At 41.5% G+C, this 18058-nt stretch overlaps 1 protein-coding gene across 2 annotated transcripts in view; it reads left to right on the forward strand.

Annotated features, from left to right (window-relative positions):
• The window catches only part of SYTL4 (synaptotagmin like 4), a 146715-nt gene that overhangs the window by 72849 nt on the left and 55808 nt on the right, over nucleotides 1-18058 (forward strand). For both annotated transcript variants that reach the window (XM_073589828.1, XM_073589829.1), the window contains 4 exons: nucleotides 12064-12234; nucleotides 14563-14778; nucleotides 15036-15151; nucleotides 17937-18048. In XM_073589828.1, the coding sequence (XP_073445929.1) occupies nucleotides 12116-12234; nucleotides 14563-14778; nucleotides 15036-15151; nucleotides 17937-18048 (563 nt within the window). In that variant the 5' untranslated portion in view covers nucleotides 12064-12115. The remainder of the gene's footprint in view (nucleotides 1-12063; nucleotides 12235-14562; nucleotides 14779-15035; nucleotides 15152-17936; nucleotides 18049-18058) is intronic.

An 18058-nucleotide genomic window follows, 5' to 3' on the forward strand; every position in this document is an offset into this window, starting at 1 on the left:
TACTCCATGGCGTCCAGACCAGGGTCCTAAGATCTTCCTCTCGTGGTGGCAGTTTGGACAACTGGTGTGCACGTTCACTGTGATGTCCTCATTAATGAGTTTGTGCAAAAACAGCCAAATTATTCAAAATGAGCAATATAGTTAGCACCTCACTTGTCACTAAAGTTGATCAAAAAGATTCGCTGGTCTAGAGTCCATTTCTGTACTCCATGGCGTCCAGACCAGGGTCCTAAGATCTTCCTCTCGTGGTGGCAGTTTGGACAACTGGTGTGCACGTTCACTGTGATGTCCTCATTAATGTCATACAGGGGTCTGAAGCACCAATTGCCCATTGTGCCAGCCAAGGAAATTCGAAGGACCCTGGTCCATCTGCCATGGAGCCCGGTCGTGGACCCAGGAACAAGGTCTTGAAGATCCTTTTGCTCAACTTTGCAAGTCACATTTCTCGCTGTCCTGCTTCCTCACAGCTGGCACACCTGCTCACTGGTTACGGTGTTTAGTCTGGGCATGGAGCACAACTATTTCCTTATAATTTTCCAAAAATTATGATTTTGCATGAAATTGATGTTTCTATAAAAAGCATTAATAACCAATATATTTGCATGCCATGTCTAAGTGTACTTCAAATGAAGAAAGGTTAGGGAGCTTCCACGTAGGCTGGAGTTAATGAATCCCCAGGTGGATGTCGATCCCAATGATGAGCACAGCAACAATGTGTTGTGAGTTCATTCTCCCCCTTCACTTTTGATGTCTGATGAACTCCCTCTGCTGGTGAAGAGAGGTAGTGAAATTGATTGGGATGGGAAGAACCTGTCATCTGAACAGACGGAGTGTGATTGGACATCTGGAATTTCTGAGTGGATATAAGGCAGCCGACGCCCTGCAGGGCTGCTGGTGATCCTTTCTGCTCTGAGCTCTTGCATCCAGCTTAGTTCCTGTCTACTAAAAGCTAAGTTTTTGCCCTGCTATTATTCCATGAGATTTTGTCTGGTATCCTTAGTGTTTGTTTTCAGCCAGTCCTGGTTGGGATTGGCTGAATTCCATTTTTGTCTCTGATCAGTTGATCTCTTTGCTCTGTTTTGAGAATATACCTGAGTGCTGATATAGTGATTTTGAAGTCTAGCGACTTCAGGGCCTTTTTCCCTATCAGACGGTTGGGACATTTTTGGTAGGGTTTTTTGCGGATTGCAACCAGCATCTTTTCTGTCCTGTCCTATCTAGTTAGTTGGGCCTCATCGTTTGCTCAGCCTGTCTTTCTGTCTGTGTTTGTGTTTTCATCTGTTTTTCACCGACCATACATGTTGGGGGCTGTCTATTGCTTTGGGGTCTGCTCTGGGGCAGTTTAGATTTCCCCTTTCTTTCTTTAGGCTTGTGTAGTTCTCCAGCTGTGACGAGGGGTCTAGGGCACCGTAGGAACCCCCCACGGCTACTGTTAGTTGTGGTGTATAGGATCAGGGGTCTGCAATCCGATAGCTACCAACCTCTCTGGTTTTCTGGACTTAGCTTGTATTTTTGTTTTCTCCTCCTCCGGTGACTCATAACAATATGTCAAGGAAAAAGATTCGGGTAAATTCGGGTAAAATATTTTATTTCGCCATATTTAAGCCATGTGGAAAGGATTAAAAAAAACACCTGTCGCGTTTCTGGCACAACGAATGTGCCCTTAGTCAGGATGTCAGTACAGGAATGCGGGCTAGTATATATAGAGGAAGTAGTCCAATCAGACATGAATGAGATGATCTCCTTAGTAAAGCTCCAGGTGTGCTCAAAACCACAGCAGTGTTGGCAATCACATTGAAGTACAAAGCAATAAATATCAAGTAAATCATTTTTAAAGCTAATTTCTTTTGGATATTTTGTATCTTAACGTAAAATCCAATATGCTTCTCTGCTGGTGAGATGTTCGTGCCAATTTCTGACTCGTTTAGGACATAGACTTTTTCCAGACCAAAAAGCACAAAATGTGTGAGATCCCCTTTGTGAAAACTTTCGAAGTGCTGACACATTTCTGAAAACCTTTACTGATAACCCACTCAAACTTCTAACTGGTTATCTCAAAAGGCTAGGAGGTGATCAATTGCCTAGAGTGAGACCCCATTTAGCAACACACCTACATCCATTATTTATAATTTCACGTGCGGTGTCATCTTGATTTGTTACAGGTAAATATTTTATTACGATGGATGTAATTTCATTAAATTGCGGACTATATGCTTTTGAAAAGGTGACAGAAGAGTGTGGGTTATTATCCATTGACCTCTTGCTTTGTGATGAAAAGGACCTAGGTTTTTTGGAAACAGAATCAAAGCACGATTGCTGTCTTGGTTATTGTATCCCCTATCAATCAGCCTTTAACTCATTATACTACTTTTGTTAATAAAAGAATTGTTTCGGGAGCAAACCGGTTTTGCTCGATGTAAAATCCCCATGTAAGGTTTAGTACACCTGATGTGACGGGGATGAGAACTAGAGGATAATAAAACGGTATTTCCAAACTTATCTTTCCTGAAAAGGGATGTCTCTACTGTTTGAGTGATGCGATTTCCAACTCAATAGAAACCCCTTTCTTGGATTTATATAGTTGGATTATTGACTGTGAATGTGAGATTTAAATTGTTTTGTGTTCAAATACATATTGAATTTATCAATGGTAGTGGGATTACCTTGCCATACCGCCCAAATCAATAAATGTCATTCAAGAAGGGCTTGTTATCAGCAAAAGCTATACAATTTGCAAAACAATTTTTTTAGGGTCCACATCACATTTGAAGTGACTTTGAGGGGCCTATATGACAGAAAATACCAAAAAGTGACACCATTGTAAAAACTGCAACCATCAATACCACATTCAAGTTTATTAACCCATCATATGCTTCACAGTAATTCATGGAATGTGGAAGGAAAAAAATTAGCATTTAACTTTTTTTTTTTTTTTTCACAAAAATGTAACTTTAGACACACATTTTTTTTTTCTTTTCATAAGGATAACGGGAGAAAATGTACTCAAAAATTTGTCACTAAAATTAGGGGCAGACAACATGAAAACTGTCATCAATTGACTCACAGTAGAAATTTGCTAATGGCACAGCAGCAGTCAGCTATGGGCCATGCATGAGGTATCAATGTCTGGGCCAGAATTTACAACTTTGAATTAAAGATTCAATTAAGACCTCGTGGTTAAGGGAGTGGTGTAATCCTTCTTTGCTGGGAACCCTGATATCTCATGCAACAGCTCCAATTTGTTTTCTATTTCTAACCCTAAGAATATGGGCATCATGTTGATGATGGTGCAGTAAGAAGGCGCTCATGTGTCTGGCTTTTACATGAGGTCCAAGTCCATGGTGTGTTGGTGGCATGGTAACAGTCAAGGTTGCTTCCTCTTTCCCCTCCCGTCAACTACGTCAGCAGAGAGAGGATCATTATCCTCCTCATCTCCTGACTGTTGCACGCCCATAACCTCTTCCTCCTCGTTCTCCATTTGTTCCTTGGCTCCTGCACCTTCACTAACAGTTTGTCTGTTACCATGAGCCCCCCTCGATCGATGCAATCCACCCTTCCATGGCATCCGCCTGTGCGACGACAGTCTGTAACTTAGAGATATTGTTATCCTTTTCACATCCTCCTCTGCTTCCACCTCTTCCTCTTGGACCACCACCTCTTCATGCAAACTATTCATAGTGTGCCCCAGCATGTACATGACCGGAATAGTGTTCCTGATGATGGCTTCATCAGTGTTAGCCTGCATAGTAGCCATTTCAAAACTCTGCATAAGGATACAGAGTTCCTTTATCTGTGTTCACTCTGCAAGCATGGTTTTTACCACGTCCGTACTGCTTTTTGGCCCAGACTGTACAAAAGGAAATACTACACCAGGGCTCGATGCTGCTGCCACAGTCGCTGCAACATGTGAAGGGCGGATTTCCACGATGTTGAAACATCGCAAATCAAACAGTTAATCAGTAGGCAGAAAGAGCTCTGTAGCGATGCAAGTGGAAGACCTAAGGGATGCGATCGGTGGAAGTGAAGATACAGCACCCGTGCTTTCTGCAGCAGCTCACCCAGGCTGGGATAGTGGCAGAGAAATTGCTGTACAAAATACGTGATACAGAAGATTCGGCACTGCTCCTTAACCCCAAAGCAGTTCCATGACTGCTATTCAAGTCGAAAATCACACACCTGGACGGACCGCCAAAATACTGTCAGAACGGGTGCTCAATCCAGAAAAGCAAACATGTAATCTGATTTTGTACAAAAGAGAGGAGAAAAAAAAAGTGATGGCACTCACCGTTCTGTCTTGAAAATTCTTTATTGATTAAAAGGCATTGGCACGGGAGGAACGTACAGAGAATGGACAACGGCCATTTCACACACTTGCTCAGGTCTCGTTGAAGCGCAAGTGCGTGAAACTGCCGTTGTCCACTCTGTACGTTCCTCCCGTGCCAATGCATTTTAATCAATAAAGAATTTTCACGACAGAACGGTGAGTGCCATCACTTTTTTTTTTTTCTCTTTTGTACAAAATCAGAGAAATTGCTGTGCCGCCAGGTTGAGGATGTGAACTTTGCAAGGCACGTGTGTGAGGTTGCCCTGGCGTAGGGCCAGCACCATGATTGCATCATTATCACACACGGCCATCCCTGGCTCCAGGTTCAGTGGAGACAGCCATTGCTCTATCTCAGCTTGAATAGCTGTTCACAATTCTTAAGCTGTGTGACTTTGATCTCCAAGTTATATTCATTTTAACACTGCCTGATTGTGGTGAGCTGGCTGCGCAGTAGAGAGGTGGGGGGAATTCTCTCTGCACTTTTGGAACTCATGTCTCATTATGGGAGAGTTTGAGGGTGCAAGTGGAGGCCCTAAAGGAGGTGGAGGATCCAGATACAGTGAAGGAAGTGTTACATACAGAGGTTAGTCCCACAAGCTTTGGGGATTCAGCCACTGTGCCACAGCTATTGCGGTCTGACTACGGCGGGCTCCCTCAACCATCAGGGCACCATAGCAGTCGCCTGGCCTGCCGCCATTGGCAGTACACCACTGTTTATAGGGTTTATGCTACGCTGTAGCCGTTGTGTAGGATTTACCAGTCAGACAATGAAAGCTTTACAGCAACACAGATGACATCAGCCGTCAGAATAATCTCCATAAATGACTGTATGGGACAAAGGGTGAGGCTTTCATACTGAGATGTGAGACAAACACAATGCTCAGCCACCTGTAAAGGTGGAGAAGATGGTTAACGCCCTCTTTGAATCCCTCTGTAGTTTATCTTGTGTGACCTGTGTTTGCTGTATTTTATCCTCATGTAGGCTGCTCTTTCCTGTTAGCCCTTCATTCATAGTTGGAGGCGCCAGAACTTTCTCATCTTTATGTAGCTTCACTAAATTACATCTGTCTTTTTTTTTTTTTTTTTTCTGTCTGTTAGGCCATGTTCACACATTGCATAGATACTGAATTTTTTTTGTTTTCTGCAGTTGTTTGTACCATACTAGAGAATAACTTCTGGTTATTGCATTTTTGCTACATTTTGTGTTTTCCCCATTATTTGATGCTTTTTTGGTGCAGATTTGAACGTGTGCACATAGCCTATTTTTCAGTCTTTAGTGGGTAGACACAAAAATGGACCTGAAAACACAGGGATGAATTATGATAAATGAGCTAATTTGTAATGAGTTAATAGGCAATTTGCATTAAAAAAATGTACGGTAATCAGAGCATAAAAATGAAAAAAATCCACAAGATAAAAGTTTAAAGTGCTGTATAGTACAATTAGTACTTATATGGTTCAATGTACATACAAAAATAATTTTTTCAATCAGTGTATTGATTACCCATATAATACATTGATCAATAGGTTCAATAGAGCTAAGAAATATCTATAAATTGTCAAGATATTTTATCCAAAATAAATAAGCACTAATGCTAAATATATCAATATAAATGCTTCAATGAACCATGAGATTTAAATTTTTGAAAAAAAGCTCTGTTTTAATTAAGAGCAGCTCATAGCCAAATAGGAAAGAAATACATAACTCCCCGCAAAATATATATTCCACAAAAAATATAAAGTGCACAGTGCTCAAAGTGTCTTGTTGTATTTCTTGGCAAAAAAATATATATCAGCCTACCATAAATGCTATAGTAACAAAATGGTATATATTGGTAAAGGTGCAAGTATGCTATTCAGTAATAGTATAGTTGTGCAATAGCATTATAATTGTGCAAATAAAGAAAGGGTACTAAAGTACATTCAGAGTATAGTGGGTATACATGACCTGGTCAGCAGTAAGGCGCCCTGACGTGTGTTTCACGTTAGCTTCTTCTTACAGGGGGTCGGTAGTAATAAGTGCACATATGTCCAGTTTTTATACACAGTGTGCGGGAAAGGTGGCAGCAGTGTGTAATCAGAGCCTAAAAATGAAAAAATTTCTTGTGCAGTCTGGGGAACGGGCGGGCCAGTCCATAGTTTCAATGCCTTCATCTTGCAGGAACTGCTGACACACTCCAGCCACCTGAGGTCTGGCACTGTCCTGCATTAGGAGGAACCCAGGGCCAACCGCACCAGCATATGGTCTCACAAGGGGTGCAGACACATGCACATTTGTGGCCTGCTGGAGGTCATTTTGCAGGGCTCTGTGCAAGGAGGAACAGGAGGAGCACTACCAAAGGCAGAGGTAGCGGTCCTGCTGCTTGGTTGTTGCCCTCCTACGGCCCCCTCCACGTCTCCTTGTGTACTGGCCTGTCTCCTGGTGGCGAGTCTGGAGACTACGCTGACACACAGCAAACCTTCTTGCCACAGCTCGCCTTGATGTGCCATCCTGGATGAGCTGCACTACCTGAGCCAATTGTGTGGGTTGTAGAGTTCATCTCATTCTACCACAAGTGTGAAAGCACAACCAACATTCAAAAGTGACCAAAACATCAGCCAGAAAGCATTGATACTGAGATGTGGTCTGTGGTCCCCACCTGCAGAACCACTCCTTTATTGAGGGTGTCTTGATAATTGCCAATAATTTCCATTTGTTGTCTATTCCATTTGCACAACAGCACGTGAAACTGATTGTCAATCAGTGTTGCTTCCTAAGTGGACAGTTTGATTTCACAGAAGTTAGATTTATTTGGATTTATATTCTGTTTGTGTTCCCTTTATTTTTTTGAGCAGCATATATACAGTATAATATATATATATATATTCGTGTATAAGCTGATGTTTTCAGCATCTTTTTTTGCTGAAAAAGACCCCCCCCCTCGGCTTATACACAAGTCACGGTCCCACTTACCTGTCCTCAGATGCAGTGCGCAGGTCCTCGGTGTCTTCGGATCGTCTGCGCACTCCCCTGCAGCCTTGGTAAGTATTCCGGTGGCTGCTGACAGGGCCAGCGGTCGGCATTGGCGCCAGGATCCTGAGCAGGCGGGGTCACTGGCGCGCTATGGGGGCCAGGTGCCTATTCCGTCGCTCGCTCAGGTCCATGGTACTTGCGATAATCACCCCTCCCTGTTCCACCGCCACGCTGTGTCTTCCGCGTCCTCTGGCTGTGACGTTCAGGTCAGAGTGCGCGATGACGTGATTAGTGTGTGCCCTCAGTTGCTGCAGAGAGATGGCAACACTGAGGAGCAGCGGTCAGCGACGAGAGGGGAGTATGTCATTTTTATTTTATTGCTGCAGGGTATAAGATCAGCATAAACTGCATTTGAGCATTATATGGGCATCTTATGGGGCCCATCATCAACTTTATGCAGCATTATATGGGACTTATTTTTGTATGGAGCAAACTTTTGGGGGCCATCATCAATTTTATGCAGCATTATATGGGTATCTATTTTTATTTTTGAAATTGTAGCTGCTGCATTTCTCACCCTAGGCTTATGCTCGAGTCAATAAGTTTTTCCCAGTTTTTTTGTGGTAAAATTAGGTGCCTTCGGCTTATACTCGTGTCTGCTTATACTCGAGAGTGTGTGTGTGTGTGTGTGTGTGTATAATGTATATATGTGTATAATTTCTGTGTTTTGACGAAAATTTCCTTTGCAAACAATGTGTAAGTGACATAGAGAATTGCTCTATGTAAAAGCTCATGTTTAAAATCGGATAGCAATCGCACTGCATCAGGATGTAAATCTGATGCTAGGTGTGAAAAATCGAATTGTGCCCACATGATACTCGCATGACACTTGCATAACACTTATGCGACTTTCGGCAGGGAGGCTCGGACCAATTTTATTTTTTAAAAAAGGCAAACCTTGTGGGTCAGCCTTCAACAAAACGCACATCGGGGTGAGAGGACTTGGCTCCAGATAGCAAGGTGAATCGGTCTCCTGTCTTTGCGGGCACTGTCCGCCACTTATTTATGTGCACAGCTGAGTGTTTGGTCTGAGTATTCCATTTCTTTGGCACATCTCACTGATAGATCTTATTTCACTATTCTTTAGCCCCATTGATCTGGTACCAGTGCTTACCTTTATATGGTTTTGCATTATAGGTTTCTGTGTTTCTATGCAATTTTGACTACTACTGCTTAAATATACCAGCTACGTGTACTCTGGCTTTATTTTGTCAGCGTGGACTTAATCTTTTACTCTTTTAGTTTGATGGTTTTTGTAGATTTTTTGGGGTGATTTAAAAAAACAAAACAACCCCCCCCCCTATTTATCTGCTATATATATTTTATATCTGTTTGATTATAATATGTACATAAAGTAGTTTTTGTGGTACTTAACATTTCTATTCATCCACATTACCTGTATTGTATGATGATGACCTGAAGTTAACATCCTCATTAATCAGAACCTCCCACTCCCGTCTCCCAAGACTTTTTACGTGCTGCACCAATTCTTTGGAATGCACTACCCAGGTTAATACGATTAATCCCCACAGTTTTAAGCATGTCTTTAAAAATGCATTTGTTTAGATTGGCCTAGATTGGCCTATCGCCTCAACGCATTAACCTAAATATCCCGGTGTGGCTCATTCAAAATTTTTTACCATAACCAGGTACCTCTCATCATGTTCTCGCATGCTTTTTGCAGTTAATAGCCCTTTGTGTCTGTACTGTTACATATTTAGATTAACTGGTTCATGCAGCAACAGGAGCACCCAATTCTTACACTAGGGCTGGTCCAAACAATGAAAACAAAAGCAATTGTTACCATCCACCTTTCATGTCTCCCCTTTTCCCTTCTTGCAAGCAGTGCCCTCACTCCTCTTGGTATCTGTTTTGATCGATGTGTTTATTGCTACTCTGTGCTGTAATGTCTTTGTCTGTAGAAGTTCCCTCTATAATGTAAAGTGTTGCGGAATATGTTGGCGCTATAGAAATAAAATTATTATTATTTTAGTTCTTGGCTTTTGGAAGTTTGGTCTATGTGAGGCACACAGTTTTTTTTTTAACTTTAACATTTTAACTTTTTTGAATTAATAAAATTCTGCTTTATGAATCTCTTCATCCCCCTTTTTTATTTCAATTGGGGAGTGTGTTATACATTTTGAATTGAAGTGCCATTATTCACTTTATTAGGACATTATATTGAGAGACTGTTACGGGTGAGTTGTGTTTGCCATTAACCAAAATTGAAAAATGCAGACAGGCGATACAGTGCTTATTGCGTAAAGATAAAGCTTCTGTGAAAGTAGTCATTGTTGGGCTTATTTGGTTTATGGGAAGGGTTTTTTGTAGGCACTTGTCCTCCTGCATGGCAGGTATTAGGAACCCATGCTTCCATGTCAGATTATTAAAGGACGTAAAGGAAGATTTAGAAGTTTGGCTAGAATTCTTAGTCTTTCAATGGTCGGCCGATGTGGCGTGCTAACTTTGTCTCAGATGAGTAGTTGCTATTCTTTACAGATGCTATGACCTATGGTCTTGGCGTGATTTTAGACGGCGAGTGGTGTTCTGGTAGGTGGAATCAGGCCTGGATAGATAGGGGAGTTACAAAAAATGGTGTACTGTTAGAATTGTTTCCTATCTTGGTAGGAATAGTCATTTTGGGTAGGAAGTTGGCCAACAAAAATTTTATCAGGTCTAGCAGCAAGGACATTTTATATGCTGTGAACTGTGTCTCTGGTGCTATTATGCCTTAAATATAACATTTGGCTGAAAGCCGCGTATGTTGAACAAAAATGCAATTTAATTGCTGAATCACTCTCTCATTTTCAGTTCACAAGTTTCTTCAAGCTCGTACCCAGCGCCTGGAAAATAGGAGAGGAGTGGCCGGATTATCTATGGGGTCTAATCTGGTCATAATTTTGGATCTATTGCTGCGATCAGTGGCGATGTTTGGTCCAAGTTTTGCTTTACAGAAAATTTAGACACCAGGTCAAGTTCAGAACAATCAGCGTTTTTGTTATTTCTGTTTGATAAAGGTTTTGCTCATTCTACAGTTTCTAGGAGTTTTACTGGTATTTCCTTTTTTAGGAAAGTTTTGGGTCAGAATGGGTCATTGCCTATTTTATTGTGAAGCAGGTAGTGAAGAGCTATAGGAAGAATCATTCTGTCCGGGATCGCAGGTGCCTCATCTCTCCGGGTTTGCTAAAAGTTATGTATAGTATCCAATATATGTTGTTTTGATAGTTTTGAGTCATTATTGTTTTGCACTGTAGCAACCCTAATGTTTGTTGGGGCCCTTAGTATTGGTAAACTGTTGCCAAGAGGGCAAAATGGGTTTGAAGGTTTAGCTGTCAATCCAATCTCTATTGTAGAAGGGTCAATGTTTTTGTACATAGCCAAATCTAAAACGGATCAGGAAGGTAAGGGCAGTAGTTTAAGGTTAATGTGTTTATCTGAAGATTTATTTTGTCCAGTTTGTCTGTTCAGAAAATATATTGGTATACGCTCTGCTGGGAAGAATAAATTCCTCCTCCACCGTTCTGGCAAGCCTTTGACGCAGTTCCAATTTAGGAGCATACTGAAAAAGTGTTTATCTAGGCTATGCTTTGGTCAGTGATATTTCTCTACTCCTTCTTTCCAAATTGGAGCAGCAACAGAGGCAGCCAGGATTGGTTTAAGAGAAACATTTATTAAAAAGTTAGGGAGATGGGGCACGAAATGTTATAAATTGTATATTCGTAAATAATGTGGAACCAACTTTTGTTTGTAGTTTTCTTGGGTTTCACAGTGTGGATAATAGGCCATTCTTTCATTCTCTGGGCTGAAAGGAGAGCGAGGCAACACTGTTATGGTTTGAGCCTGTCTGTCCTTTGATTTGGTCAGGGTTTTTTGGTTTGATATCAGAGGACAGAAATGGATTGGCCTCATGGACCAAGTGATTTTGATGTACAACAGGTCTCCATCCCTAGACGTAATCATTCATCTTGAAGGAAACAACATTCGATAACTCAGAACAATTGATTTATTATTTCAGATGAAACAAAGCTTATTCGAATTAAGAAATATGTTTCCCAATGCTACCTTAATATTTTCTGAAATAGTGCCAAGATTGCTTTGGTTACAATCTATGGATTTTAAATTTTGTGAGAAAATTCGTAAGAGATTTGTCCATGAACAAGTTTATGCCGTCTATCGGTGGTTTTTCTTTAAGGCACGTTGACTTGGAAGATGGATTACCAGGCCTTTTTCGGAGCGATTGGGTGCATCTTTCGGAAATAGGCACTGATATTTTAACCTCGATTTGCAGGCAATGGTTGAATTGGCCCTTGGTGGGGCCTGCCACTCTTGCCTACTGTTAGTTAGGCAAGGTGGCCGTAGTTTAAGTCGTTCAAGGAACTGAATGGGCATCAGGTATTGGAAATGGTAAACGGGCTTGAGCTTTGACTAAGCTGTGGTTTGGTTATAAGTTTTACAGTTTGGTATGTAAATTTTTAATAAAGGCCGTGTCCAAATAATTTTCCAACCAAAGTCAACGTATCCTTTCTACTGCTTTATCATCTTGTTATTCCATATTTTGTAAGCCGGAAGTTCATTTACAGGTATTGGCTGTGTAATGGCATGTCTCACTGACAACAAGCAGAGATCTTATCTTAATGGTGACAAATAACAGAGTATTGAACAAGCCTTCATTAGCCGACATGACACTCCATACACCGCAATTATATTGTTTCCATTCTTTTCCTAGGTGTCTGTCTGAAACGTTAGCCGCACTGTTTAGTGAGAACTGAGGAGCAACCATGACCCAAAATCCAGAAATGGTAAATCTGTCCTACTTGTCAGAGATGGAAAAAGATTTTATCCTGCAAGTTCTCCAGAGAGACGAAGACCTGCGGAGAGTGGAGGATCGTCGGGTCAGGTGAGGGAGGACGAAGCCTCTGCTTTATTGGACATTTCCTTTTAGTTACATCATCTAGGAGACCCTGGTGACCCGCAGTATGGCAGCCAGGGCTCCTCCATAGATAAGCCAATAACAGCCCCTTCCCAGGTTATATTGACCAGGTATATTATCACCCAAACTTGCAGAAAAACGGGTAAAAATAAGTAATGGCTGAATAAAATGTTCAGAATTCTTGGACTTGTAAATTATACACTTACAACTTCACCTGCATACATTCAGGATTTATAAGTCCTGTGTGTACATGAGGAATAACATAATATATCTGACCATTACATGACTTTGTATTCTGCATTTTCATCAGTTTTCCCCTCTGCAGACTCTATCTGTAGTTTTCAGTTCCCTTTGAACTAGTGGCTGGAGCGTCCAATACATCGCACACACGGACATGAGGAATTCCTGTTCTCCTGTCTGTAAGTGACACATCTTCACAAGTAGCAGCAGCAGCATCCTGGAGAACACTACACTGCAGTACTGTGAGCAGTGTATCTGTGAATCCAGCTCTGGAATATGTTACCTCACTCTCGCTAACAGTGAGTCTGCCTATGCTTGCTTTATTACTTAGCTCCTTAATCCTCCTCCTAACTCCCCTTCCTTATAGGCTTTTATAGCTGGCTTTAACCTTTCTGTGCTGGAAGTCCGTCTAACTTGGACTAAGACACATTTGAGATGGGTTTTCTGAGTAAATGATGAGGTTAGACAGCAGGAGGAGAAGGGGCTCATAAATGTAGAAAAAATTCTCATAAATTACAGTGAAGTGACAGTAAGGATATAATGGCAAAGCAAATTTAGAAATTTTGCTATGCCTTTATGTAACCGTTTATTACTTCACAGTAATTGTATGTATCTCTGTTAATTTAATATTGTTTTTTGTATTCCAAGAGAAACACTGCTGTCTTTTTTTGATTATACCGATATATAATTTAGGGTTATAATTTTTTTTTTCTCCGTTAAACTTACCATCCATCTTATTCCTGTTAGTCTGGCTGTGGCCTCTGTGATGGGCGTCTTATAGCTGGCAGCTCTGTAATATCGCTGCTTCCCCACGTGCCCCTGCTGTAAGAGCATAGTCAGCGCATGGCTAATTTATCTCTAAGTCACATTAATGAAAGCCATAAAAAGGCGTATCAACAACGTAGTCAGGTATTTATTTTACTCTGGGTTGTCAGATGTGGAGCACAAACCCATAGGCAGGTGTACCAGTTCCCCCACGTCAGACACTTTTTTACATACTAGGAGTAAATCCAGACCACAGGAGACGTCTTCTATGGTTTGAAACATTGTCCTCTTTCTTCTTCTTCTCCTTCCAGCCAAGACAATAATGAGGCTTCTCCAACTATGACTCCATATACAGGATTTTTTCAAAGAGTCGTAGGTTCTTCTCCTGTCCATTATCCTCCTGACCTCCTCAACATAAGCTCTTCATCCTGTCCTTGCCCCTTCTACTGTGCCTAATGAAAGTCCCCCTTGAAAATACTATTAATACTCGAATACCCTATAATACAAGGTCCTGAAAATTAAATGCCCCCAGCAAATAGTGCTCCTGAGGCTAGGTTCACATGAGTGGGTCATTCAATGTTAAATCCAAAAAAGTGGAATGATTTTTTATCTCACTTGTCATCCGTGTAAAATTCATTTTTTTTTTTTTTTTTTTTTTTTTTTTTACATCAGCAGCTATTAACCATTACTATGTTACAGAATTGCAATGTATCCTTAAAAATTGGATGCTACACTGTGGCTTTGTACTGCATCCGATTTTTATTTTTACAAACCTTTAGACTTAAATGGGTGAATCTCATCCGATTTACAGAGGAAACTAGTTCATGCTGTGATTTTTTAATTTTTTCACATGCAGATTCGGTCAGGGAAAAAAACCCGTTACGCTGCATTGTCCCATTGAATAACATTAGTTCCAGTGTGATCTGTTGTTTTCAAGACAGCTCTGTCATACACCCCTTCTGAACAGCGCCTTGGCACCAACAGGTGCAATGATATCGTCACAGTCTACACTGTAACTTATAGGAACATTGCAGGGCAAGAACTTCAGGGTGTTAGAGCTTCAGGTGGCTGGAACCTGGGACTCCAGTACCTCAGATGCAAGCCCTACCATTGCTATGGGGAGAGAATAATCTTGGTACAGGACTGTGCTGATATCTTCGCTGGGAGGTATAATTCTGTGTTTGCCCCTGGAATAAGGGCTATATATACTGATCTAAGACGCCTCGAAAGATTGCCTTCACGAGTCCTTCACATCCTCAGTGATTCACCTCTTCTGTCTTTTGTTCGTAGGAGATTAAAAAATGAGCTTCTGGATATAAGGAGAAAAGGTGCAAAAAGGGGGAGTCAGCGATACAGTGACCGAACCTGCGCCCGATGTCAGCAGAATGTGGGACGTCTGCTCCCTAAAACAAACACTTGTCGGAGTTGCAACCACTTAGTGTGCAAAGATTGTCGCATGGAGACCTCAACTGGAGGATGGAAGTGCAACGTTTGCATCAAGGAGGCGTGAGTTACATGTACATTCATTTTATAAAGTTCTGTTATCACTTAGTCTTGTAAAATCAAATATAAGAGATGTAGCTGCAGAGATACTAGATCACAGATGGTCCCTCTCTGATCTGGACAATCACTACTGGTCAGAAGGATCTGATAGCAATAAGCTGATCGCAAAGTATCCCCTGATAGAACCTCTTTATTCCGCAGAGCTTCTTCATTGTGAAGATTTAGAACATGAACGTCTCATATACTTTCAATGTTTGCAGGGAGCTGAAGAAATCAACAGGAGATTGGTTTTATGACCAGAGAGTCAATCGTTTTGCTAACAGACTTGGCAGCGACTTAGTGAGGATCTCTCTACGCCGTAAACTTCCAGCTCCAGGTAGATTTGCTTCTGTTCTAAATGCATTGGTCTGAAGGGAATTTTTCCAAGAAGCATAGGGATCAGTCTATTATTAGCTGTGTGCCTTTTTATGTGCTTCTAAATCTTGTTGATCTTTTTGCATTTGTTTTTTTTTTTTTAACAAAATTATTTTTTCCTACAGATTTATGATCTGACACTAAAAGGTTGCCATTATCTGGAGCAATTTTGTTCTAGTGGAAGGGTGGATAAAAGTGTTATTCTTCCCATATTTGTCTATAGTTGGGACAGATTTTGTATTCTCCATCCATCTTTTGAAAAATGTTGTCGCAATTTGCACTTTGTGCAACTGATTGTAAAAAAAAAAACCTGATTCCTGATAATAGTTTTCTGAGATGGAAATATCAGAGCTTGGTCGGCCTCTGTGTACAGACTGCACTGGAGCTGTTGCCTGATCCAGACATGATTGCCTAAATTTTACTACAGTAATCTAAATGTACTTTTTTTTTTTTTTATAGAGGATAACTTTCTGACCGCTGAGATATCCACAAATCTCAAGAACTGGGGCTCTAAAGTGTCCCATTATGAATAGAGCAGCAGTGCCCATGACCAACCACCACTCCATTCATGTGGGGGTCTTAATAACTTCTATACTTGAGAATCCCCCCTTAACATCAAGTATATTCACATCAAATATAAACCCTGTTAGTGCTCAACTGAAAATCGTCAATGTGCTGTTGTTGAGTCATCTGTTTTATACAGGTGACTTTTTAGTCTTAGTCTTTTTAGTCTTCCAGGACAATAATGTAATTGTTGCTGTGATTGGACTGTAAGCTAAACCATGGGTCTCGAATATTGAGCTTTTAATGTTAGGATATCTATAAGATGCCTTTATAGAGGACTGATTTGTTCTCCTGACTAGAGATGGGCGAACCCGAACCGTAACGTTAAGCGTCCGTACAGAACACCTACTGTTCGGGCACGGACACCAAGCACAGATTTCACCAGGAAGTCCGTGCTACAATTTGGGTTCTGCCCACTGAAAACGGGGTGATTGTTACGCTGTCATGCGAATGACAGCGTGGCAAACACAACTTCTGATCAGCGGTAAAATCATCACCGCCGGTCACACAGCTGCGGTTCCCACACTGTCAAAAGACAGCCGGAGCCCGCAGGTGTGATCAAATTCAGTGCAGTGAAATTCTCCCGGTGAACTGCGATGAACTGTCCTCTGCACCGTGAGACTTTCTCACTGTGCTAGCAGGGATCTCACCGAAGTCACCGCAGTTCAGCCCGGCTGGGAACGCAGCCTCAGTGACCAGCAGTAACCTCGATGACATCACTGCCGGTCACTGAGGAATATGGTTATTTTTTATTTTTGTTTTATTACACGAGACGAGGGATTCAGTAGAATTAGGCATTAGGTGAGTATAACTGTTTAATTTTAGTTATAAAAGTAAAAGTGTTATGTTTTATTTCAAATAAAGGACTTCTTGCTGTGTCTTTATTTATGGCGCAACTACAGGATTAGTAATGTTAGTAATGGATAGGGTTTTTTTAGATGTATTTCCCTTACTAAGCCATGGTCTTGATGTCAAATGACAATACAAAGGTGATAGACAATACAAAGGTGATATCAACCACACAAATATGAACCCTACTTGTGACTACTACAGGGGAGGCAGTATCTATGGCCCCTTGCCAGCCTGAGAATACAAGCCCCCAACTGTCTGTTTTGGCAAGGCTGGTTTTCAAAAAATGAGGGGGGGACCCCACGCCATTTTTTTAAATGATTTTTTTTAAATAATTAAAAATAAGCCTGGGGCCCTTGCTGAAGCTGACAGCTGAGGGTTGCAGCCCCAGCTGTAAGTTCTGACTGACTGGTTATCGAAAACACTGGGGAACCCACGCAGTTTTTTTTTTTTTTTTCTTTAAATTACAGCGCCGGCTGATAAATACTCTCATCAGCGGCTCTTGCTCTCTCTCTTCTTAGCAGCAGACGTTTGCTGATGGTAGCAGTAGTCCCATCAGCTGACACCAGTGACCAGAGGTAAACTTTTTACCTCCGATCACAGCTACATTCTCACACTGTCTTTTGACACCTTGGGAACAGTGGCTGTCTGACCGGCGATGATGATTTTACTGCCGACAGTGTTTGCCACGCTGTCATGCACATGACATCATGGCAAACACTGGATGTTCAGGTCCCCCATTCCAGTGAATGGGGTCCAGGTTTGGGTAAGTGTACTGTTCTGGTACCCGAACCCAAGATTTTTGTAACTGTTTGGCCAGACCCGGACATCCAGGCGTCCGCCCATCTCTACTCCTGACACTTCTGCTCTAGTAAAAAAAATTTTATTCCCCACAAAATGGAAATTCTGGGGAACCCGTTCCTAAAACTCTTTGGTATTCCTCCTCGAAATGTATGGGTAAGGTGACAATTAGACATCATTATTCCCCATGTGTGTTGAATTGCACCGAGTAGGAAAACACACCTTTTGACTAGCATAATCTTAAACCGATTATCCTATCTGGGCAACCATTGTTCACATGGCATAAAGGGCATACTGATGATCTCATGGGTGGTCTACTTCTTAGGACTCTAGAAGACTCCACACATTGGTGACCCACTCATAGATTGGCCGAGGGCTGGGTTGACTTTAATCTGAGTTGTCTTGTTGGAAGCTCATTGTAAATCTACAGTTTCTCTACTGCATCCTAAAACATTTAGCAGAAACTTATGAGGAATCCGTGACTGAAGATGTGAAAAATCATTTTGATCCTTAAATTAATTTTTTGTTCATAGTCAACAAACGGGAGACGACGGCACAGACATTGTTGGAATATTCACAGCAGATAAGTGATCAAAAGGCGAGGAAAGGGCAAAGGAGCCCACAGGAGAGACCAAAGACTTCTGGGTAAATAGAA

This window comes from Dendrobates tinctorius, unplaced genomic scaffold, assembly GCF_039654945.1.
Source record: "Dendrobates tinctorius isolate UK_male_01 unplaced genomic scaffold, ASM3965494v1 ptg000114l, whole genome shotgun sequence".
In the NCBI taxonomy this organism is placed as follows: domain Eukaryota; kingdom Metazoa; phylum Chordata; class Amphibia; order Anura; family Dendrobatidae; genus Dendrobates; species Dendrobates tinctorius.